At 32.1% G+C, this 9,743-nt stretch overlaps 1 protein-coding gene across 1 annotated transcript; it reads left to right on the top strand.

The window, feature by feature from the left end:
* The first annotated feature begins 4,199 nt into the window (after positions 1 to 4,199).
* On the top strand, positions 4,200 to 5,026 carry LOC106316437 (lipid transfer protein EARLI 1-like). The gene has a single exon (XM_013754328.1). The coding sequence runs from the start codon at positions 4,247 to 4,249 to the stop codon at positions 4,754 to 4,756; it is 510 nt and encodes a 169-aa protein (XP_013609782.1). The 5' UTR covers positions 4,200 to 4,246; the 3' UTR covers positions 4,757 to 5,026.
* The last annotated feature ends 4,717 nt before the right edge of the window (positions 5,027 to 9,743 follow it).

Genomic DNA, 9,743 nt, shown 5'->3' with positions numbered 1-9,743 from the left:
CGACGGACTCTAACCCCGACCAATCAAAAGACATGCAGAAACTCATAGTTTCTCGAGGCTTCCTTTGGCGATATTCTCGAAAAATTCTGACGAAATTCCGACGAAATAAATGTGACGAACAGGTTTCGTCGGAATTTCGTCGGACTTTTACACTTTAACCGGGAAGAAAATTTGCGAAATTTATTTGATTAACCGCTTAAAATAGAACCGACCGAATTCCGACGGAAACTGTCCGTCGGTTTATTTTTAATACATAAGCCGACCCTTCTTCTTCTTCCTCATTTTTTCTCTTCTCCTCTGCAATAAAATTTATTTGATTAGCCAATTAAAAAAGAACCAAACCGAATTCCGACGGAAACTGTCTGTCGGTTTATTTTTAATACATAAGCCGACCCTTCTTCTTCTTCCTCATTTTTTCTCTTCTCCTCTGCAATCTTTGCGGTCTTACTCCTCTCCCTCACACACAAATCTGTGACTCCGACCCCAAATCCTCCAAATCTCTTCCCCAATCATGTAAGTCATCTAAACCCCTCTTTAGATTACATTTTTTTAGGTTGGAATGTTAGATGCAGATTTTAGAAATTATATGTTAAATATTTTTATAAAAACTTTTTGGTGTATTTATAATTATTGAAAATTTTTATTTACGAAAAAAAAAAAAAATATATATATATATATATAATGTTTTCAATTTTTTATTATCTTTTATTGTTTCAAAACGTTTTCATAATTTTATATAGCATTTTAATCTTTTTATAAATCATTTTAAGTTTATATAATTATTTTTTAAGTTTGTTATAATTTTTAAAACGTTTTCTGGTTTCTAAAATTTATTAAAACATTTTTCACCTTTTTAAAAACCTTTTCAATCTATAAAATGTTTTTTTTTGTTTTTTTTTAGATTTAATTAAAACGTTTTTCAGTTAGTAGAAAAAGGTTTCAATTACAAAAAGTTTTTAAAAATTTTTAAAAACGTTTTCTCTTTGTTTTAAAATATTTTCAATTTATAAACCGTTTTATATTTTTAAAAATTTATAAAAACATTTATTATAATGGATTTTAAAAACAATTATACTACAAAAACGTTTTTCTAATTTTAATTATATATATATAAAGAATTAAAAATATTTATTATAAATTATTTTTAAAAAATAATTATCTTAAAAAACGTTTTTCTAATTTTAAAAATTTATATATATTTAATGAATTAAAATATTTATTAAAAATATTTAAATAAAATCTGTTTTATTTTTTAAAAAATAATTTATAAAGTCCGTCGGAATTTCGTCGGAAATATGTTCGTCGGAATTTTGTCGGAAATCTGTCCGTCGGAATTTCGTCAGGAATCTGTCCGTCGGAATTTCGTCGGAAATCTGTCCGTCGGAATTCTGTCCGTCGGAGTTTCGTCAGAATTTTTTCCGTCGGAGTTTCGTCAGAATTTTTTCCGTCGGAATTTTGTCAGAAATATGTCCGTCGGATTTCGTCAGAAATTCGTCAGAAATTTCGACGAAATTCTGACGAAATTTTTATTTCCGACGAGTTATAATAATTTTTATTAAAAAGATAAAAAAAAAATTTTCACGATACTAAAACTCTAAAAATAATATATAAATTAAATATTTATTCAAGATTTTATAAATATATATATATATATATATATATATATGTATGATATTATAAAACTTAAAATAAAATATTATAAGAATAATTTATGTATAAATTATTATAAATCAAATATAAATAATAATGAAATTAAAAAATTAACATATTTTAAAATACAGATCCAGATTCGGATATCCAGACCTAAAAATTAGGATGTCCGCATTTGTTTTTGACGGATCCAAGATTTTAATAGCCGGATTCAGATTCGGGTACTCCGGATATCAGAGCGGATCCGGAGCAGACCTCGGATTGGATTTGAATCCCGGATAATAAATCTCAGGCTTAGCGGTAAATGGCTAAAGGAGTAAAAGTGAAAAGATTTTTGGCATGAGTGCGTTAATACGTAAATATCTCTTTTAGTTTTGAGTGGGGTGTGGCGGCGCTGTACATAGATTTAGTACATCACTCTATAAATAATTGAGTACTAGGTGTTTTCATGTACTAGGTGCAGTAATAAATTTTAAATTTAAACAATATTTTAAACAAAATATTATTATTCTTTTATATTTTATTATTATCTTATCAATATTTTAATATAAATTTTAATTTAACTTAACCAAAATTAAAATAAAATAAACAATTTTGTTTACTTTAAATTATATTTAAAGTATATATGTATATATTTAAAATTATAAACTTATATTTTTGGATAAAAAATATTTTAATTCAATTTGTATAAAATTAATAAAAAAAATTGAAAGAAAAATTGTATAATTATCAAAAAGTAAAACTAAACAGTATTTCTAAAAATTGTAGATATATAAAAGAAACTAATAATTTTACGAAAATTTATAATTTTTTAAAAAATAGTAAAATAAAATTTGAAAATCTGTTTTAGTAATAAAAATGTATAATTATACAAAAATCGAAATAAAGAATATTTTGAAATTTGTAAAATATTATCATATTATTTAATATCATACTTTAATGATGATGTATAGTTTTCTACCATATGCATGGAGAATGGCTAGAACATAAGTTTATGGGGTGACTATTGGCTACTGCTTGATCGTCTTATTGACAGATTTGGAAATTTTGGTCCAAGACAACTGCCATTTCTGTTGAATGCAGCAGTTGCGGATTCCATCGGGGTGGAATCTCAGAGTTGTTAGGTAGGAGGCAGAAGAAGAATTACATATGCACCTCATTACTCTCCCGTTTCCAGTGATTTCTGTAGCTGAAGATGAATATTTCTAGTCCATTGATGAGTGTGAATTGTCAAGTTTCTCGGCTTCTAAAACGTGGGTGGTTTCGCGAAACAGAGAACCCCACCATCAATAGACAGCTAATATGTGGTTCAAAGGTACTATTCCAAAACACACTTCACTATGTGGGTTGCACACTTGGACATGCTTCGTACAAGGTCGTCTACTTAAATGGGGCATCACTGACAACTCATTGTGTTGCCTTTGCGCAATGGCTAAAGAAAACATGGATTATCTATTCTTCTGATGCGAAGTAAGCGATCATATATGGGACTTGGAGCTTAAAGCGATCATATATGGGACTTGGAGCTTAAAAGACTGGATTACAACTCCATCTATTTTGTCACTTGGATAGCATTCTTAGATTGGCTTTCCATGAAAGATGTGAATGTTCCAAGAGTCCTCAAGTCGCATAGCCTCCCAAGAAATCTATGGGATTCGGTGCGGAACAAGCGGATCCACTGTCTAATAGTATTGAGAGTACTGCCAGAGAAACCATATTGGGCAACATTAAGAAGACATATTTTCATTTGATGCAAGCGCTGGTTATGAATGAGTAACTCACGAATAACTATTAAAGGTATGTTCTGGTCTAACCTTGTTTTTATTTCTTTTTGCCAAAGTTTTACTAGTCAGAAATATCTACCTTTTGAAACATTTACAAATAAAAATGAAATTCTCATTTTGGCAGAAGAAAATATCGTATCTTTTCCAACAACGTTTTTATCCATATGTACAAAACACTCCGTAACACATGAGATTCAAAGCCCAACCCGAATCTTGCTGGATATTTATGTCCTCTTAATTTGTAACATAAGAGGATATTAGTTACTGATTAAACACAACACAGAAAGATTGCTTAAAAAAGAAAAAAGAAAAAAAGAAAAAAAAACATCAGAGGATACGAAATTTTGAAAACACCCACTCACATATGATAAAACATTTTGTATTGGCTGGGATTTATCTACCAGACGTAAAGTTATCGAAGCTCTATTGTAATATGACTACGAGTCAAAGACTGAATAAATGTGCAATGGGGCCATGAACTCATGATGGTGGTGATCATAACATCATTGACAATGTGACAATAAGACAAAGATGAATGCGCAAATCGATTTTTTCTCTCTCTTAATTTTATATCAGATTTTGTATACGATAAAGGATCAGATTTTTTTTTCTAGAATGATGTTATTAAGAGGGAAAATATATAATATAGAGAAAAAAAATATAATTAATTGATTTATTCTAAAACAAGTTAGTACTCGTCACATCCTTGCAAAACCCTATAAATACCAACACTTTCTCTTCATTTCTCCTCATCTCTCTCTCAAAAACACTCAATAGTCCTTATAACTCGGACTTTATCTTTTTTTAAAAGAATGGCTTCAAAGAACTCAGCCAGTCTCGCTCTTTTCTTCGCTCTCAACATCCTCTTTTTCACGTTGACCGCTGCAACTGATTGTGGCTGTAGCCCAAATCCCAAACCCAAGCCGGGCCCAAGTCCTAAGCCTAAGCCGCTCCCAAGTCCCAGGCCCCCCAAGCATGTCCCAAGTCCGTTTGTTCCAAGTCCCTCGGTCCCAAGTCTAAACCCTAGGCCTGTCACACCTCCGAGCAACCCTGGCTCATCCGGAAACTGTCCTATAGATGTCCTTAAGCTTGGTGTATGCGGAAACGTTCTAAGTGGCCTACTCAACATACAGTTGGGTCAGCCATCAGCTCAACCATGCTGCTCGCTTGTTCAAGGTTTGGTTGACGTCGAGGCTGCAATTTGTCTCTGCACTGCTCTCAAGGTTAACGTTCTTGGAATCAACCTTAACGTTCCTATATCTCTCAGCGTTCTTCTCAACAAGTGTAACAAGAAGGTTCCGTCTGGTTTCGAATGTACTTGAATTAGCTATGCACACGACGTGCACACAGTTTCCTCTTCAAAATATATTTACAGTTTGAATAAAAGCATGCAAGCTAGAGCTTAATATTTACATATTAATTTTGTTTTTAAGTGATATAATAAATGCGTGAGAGTTTCGTACTTTTCTTTGTTGTAAACGATGTTGGTGCTTGTATGTTTTTCTGTGTTTAGTTTTTTTTTCTTATTTTCTACTCCGTGTTATCTTTTGTACTTCTGTAAACATAAAACTTAGTAATAATATCTTAAAATTTTTACCCAAAAAAAAATGTTTATGTAGCCGTCTATACCTATTTTCGACCCATTTAATGAATAGATTTTGTAACCAACGTCTTAGTTTCAAATACTTGCATTTGGCTTATTGGTACAATCTTCAGATTGACATAATATATGATTTTAACCAAACTATTGCATATCTGGTTTCTAACATAATACTTAAAATATAATTATTTAAAATATTAAAGATGATTACCATTCTCTAAAATTCTGATCTAATTGAACATTATAATATCTTCAGCTGAGAATGAACATGTCTGTTGTTCAAAAGTCCGATTTGTAAGTCTTATGTATGTGGTCATTTTCTTCTTGTGTGTCCGAAAGAAATGCGGTTGTTCTTTTGTGATTTCATTAGCCTATGCCAAGAATATACTTCATCCGTTTCATAAAATTACATATTCTAGAGAAAAAAATTGTTTCAAAAAGATCTACTTTTTGTATTTTCAATGTTTGTTTTATTAACCAATCGCAAACTTCAAAAAACTTAATTACACTTATTGGATTTTTTTTATTAGCTTAAAATTATGGAAAAAAGATAATAAAAAAAAATTATGCAAATTTAATGTGTTTTATTAAAATGTGTGAAAAGTCTAAAATATGTAACATTTTGAAATGGATGGAGTATGTGATTATGAGTCTACAAGGTATTAACCGAAAATTCTTGTAACATTTTGTTATGAACGGGCCTTGGATGCAAATACATTCTGGGGTCGATCCTGCTACTGCGGAAACTAAGTCACATTGTTGTGCTCACCACGGCTGCGGATACGTCCGTATACCCGTGAGAGGACTTGTCGTAGGTTGTACCTCCCACCCAGGGGTTAGGTCCGTGTTTTTAATAGACATGGGTTTAATTTTTTTTTTCAAAAAAGAAAAAGTTTGTACCGAAATTAATTATGGCTATCTTGAGAAGCCTAATTTTTTGGCCGAATAAGTGATACGCCACCTTGCATGAACGTTTAAAGGCTATGTTAAAAGTAGCAATCACAAACACTGTTCTAGCAGTGATGTTTATGTATAGAGATGAGAAGATCTGAGTAACAATTAAAAATGAATATATTACATACTTTGATTATATGTGGAAAAATTACGGGTTTCGGTCCAAAACATGTTTATTATAAAAATATATAAAAGAATTAATATTAAAATGATTAATTTTATTTTTAATTAAGTAATCCTATCGACATTAAAATAAGAGAACCTAAATATAATTTTAATATAAAGTTATTTAGAACAAACAAATCTTTTAATTCAATTATATATGAAAAGCTAATTTTGATATATTTTGATATTTTCAAATTTAACGAGTATAATCCCATAACCAAAAATTTTAAAGACATGTTTTGTGTTTTTGTTTTCTGCTTCAATAACATGCAGTATATTAGATTTGAATTCATATGGTGATACAATGATGAGAAAACTACTATTATATAATATCTGGAGTATGTCATTGTCATTCTTGCTATTTTCTTATGATAACCGCTTTTATCATTCATACGAATGGAAATTAAAGTCCATGCGTGTTCGGGTTATTGTATGACCCGTGATGATGTAAATGTGAGTTACATTAAGCTCAATTTCGGAAGCAAGTTGACGAATGTGGGACACTGGGGTCTTTGGGGCCACTCTTGCAAAGATATTTACAAATATAATCCCAAATAATGAGTCAATGAAATTAAAAATAACTAGTTCTTGTATCCTAATGGTATTTCTTTTTCACAGATCGGTGGTAGAGGTTTCGAGTTTGAACTTTTGTAATCAACGGTGGTACTTAGCATCTCCTTAAAAGAACTCCTTCATACATTGAGGGACAAGTAGTATATATTAATCCGTAGATCCAGACCGGAGGTAAGATTTTCTCTGGATATGGGGCCGCTTTTTAGTGGGGTAATCATTAAAAAAAGTTTACTCTTAGCAATTTTAATTTTTAGAGAAGTGGTACTTTTTCTAACATATGAATGTCAGATGTTTCGAGTTTGAATCTATGTCACCGTGGTGGTGCTAGCACACTCCAGAGTGCTAGAGCCACAAGTCAGCACCGCTGGCCCAAAGAGATTTCATATATGGTTTAGAGAGAGAGAGAGAGAGATCTGACGGGCCTGGTCCTAGGAATTGCGGTGAAGCTGTTAGGAAAGGTGGGTTTGGGGTTTCTGGTTTGTGGGTTGATGTTGAAGCGGGTGTTTGACGTCTTTGGTTATATTGGGTTTTTTCAAGCTTATGTCCAATATTTCTATGCCGATTTGTACGATATTGTCCATTTTGAGCCGAACAAGCAAAGCCCACATGAATTTGATTTTGGACTCCTTACCAAAATGTTTCATACTAATCAGAGTTGGACACCCCATTATATACTAGACATTATTTGTCTAAACTTCCAATGTGAAACTTTGTTTGTTTTCACAATTAACATCCTCGCAAACCAAGTACCACACAAACCCTTGGATTCCAACCTCTAGCGAAACGTGATACATATCTTGTACCGCCATAATCACCAAAATGACTCTTCACCTAAACTTTGTAACACCATTATGATTTAGCTACCTAAGCGTTGCAGCACCATTAGACATTCACCACTTAATCTTTGCAGCACAATTAGAAATATCCACCAAATCTTTTTATCGCCGTTAGGGAGAGACTTTTGATACAAGTGTTCGACACCCCTTACTCGCTTGAGGACCGAAGCTTCCAAGATCTTTAATAGTCTTTGCCACGTACCTCCCCACTGCTTCAAACTTGAAGGGTATTTTGTTTTTTTTACAGATTTTCATCATTTCGGTTCTAATACCAATTATTGGAATGTTTCAATCCCATGTCCAACTCTTCCTAAGCCGAATAGTACGATATTGTCCACTTTAAGCCACACAAACAAAGCCTGCATGTATTTGGTTTTGGGATCCTTCCCAAAACGTATGGTATTAATCAAAGTTGGACTTCCCTTTATTTAATAGACATTATTTGTATGAACTTCCAATGTGGGACTTTGTGTGTATTTACAATAGGTTCATTTAGATCTACCAGGTTAGAGTACTCCCGGTGGTTTTGTCGGCATGGCCATCGGACTCAGTCATAGTAGATATGTTACGGATTTCCCGTGTTGGATGCGTAGGGAGCAAATGTTCTTCGGCTTTGTCAACCATGGCCCTCTTGCTTATGTGGCAGTGCGTATAGAGCTAACTAGTTTCAGAGACTTGATATAGGGCTTGTTTCTGTCCCCTTTGTGTCTCAGAGTGGTGCTAGTTTGCCTCTTTCTCCTTTATTGCAGGTACAGCTTACTGAGGCTTTCTTGGCTGAGGTTTGTCGCTATAAATGCTGCTCTATCAGGTTCCTTTGTGTTGAGGTATATTCTATTTGAACCAGGCTTTGGGAAAGCCATTATATACTGATTCCAGTGTGACGTCCTTAACCAAAGGCTTCCCAAAGTTTTCTCGGAGATGGGTGCTTCTCTTTAGCTTTCTAGTTATGTTTTGTTTCAGTTTGTATTTGTTTTTAGTTGTTTGTTGTTGGCTTAGTTTAGTTTGTTATCTCTCTGCTATTAGTTATTGTGTAATGTCTGTTAAAAACTAAAATTTGGTAATTATGTTAACGTTTCTACCAGGAGAGAATCCAAAATGTTTTTTGGGTGGGTGCACAACTCATAAAAAATAAAAATGGATGGCATTAACTTAGGAATACTCTTAACTTAGATCGAACCTGAGATGTTAAGGGTGCACAAGAAGCCTTTCTCCATTTTAGCTAGCTGAAACTTAACATTTTACGTACAATTTTTATTATATTGATAAAATTACGGGTGCACTTGTCTTAATAGCTCTTGTCCTGCCTTCGCCCATGGTTTCTAACGCCCCCCCCTCCCCCCTTCCCCCTTAAAAAATTCTGAAGTTTTTAACAGTCGAACATTCAAACCGAATAACATAACTAAATTCTTAAAACTCTCGTTAATTAAATGTTTGATATTTAAAAAAAAAAATTATGATAAAGATACGACAAAATCCACATATGCGTTTAAAAAAAATTATGATAAAGATATTACATAATCCACATATGCGTTTCAAAACACAAAATATCACATAATATTTTTTATAACATTTTTATTTTTCATTTAGTATCTGCAAAAATAAAAAGTATTATCACAATAATAATAAAATAATACTTAGTGGTATTTATAATAGTTAAGTTTCAAAACAATAGTTACAAAAACAGTTTAGGATATACTTAAATAAATCTAATGACATTTTAAAAAAGTTAAAATTTGGTAATTTTCAGTTTTGTTTATATATTGTAAACATAAAAAACTATGCTATTTAAGCTAATTAGAAGGTTTTATATTAAATAGATAGACTTTTAACATAAAACCAGTTGACTGTAAATAAATTGGTAAATAACATAAAAGATTTATGGACTATATATCTGGTTCATATTGATTATAAATCGAATTAGATTGTGTGGATTAGACTCTAATCTATATATATATAAAAGGGTTTTCTTCTCTCCTGTTGCGCCACATAGGCATCCATGTCACAAAGTCATGTTCTGTGAAGCCGACACGTGTCACAGAAGAGAAAACTCATCGTGTGATGGGCTTTAAAGGTTATTTTGTTATTTGATGTTTTAATCAGATTCATTTAATCAACATTAGAATTATTAATCTTGGCCCGTATAGTGCTTTGACTCTCTGACTGTTGCCTCCGTAAAACTCA

This window comes from Brassica oleracea, chromosome C9, assembly GCF_000695525.1.
Source record: "Brassica oleracea var. oleracea cultivar TO1000 chromosome C9, BOL, whole genome shotgun sequence".
Classification (NCBI taxonomy): Eukaryota; Viridiplantae; Streptophyta; class Magnoliopsida; order Brassicales; family Brassicaceae; genus Brassica; species Brassica oleracea.
Note: the sequence above shows the minus strand (reverse complement) of the source record. Positions and strands in the feature narration are given on the sequence as shown.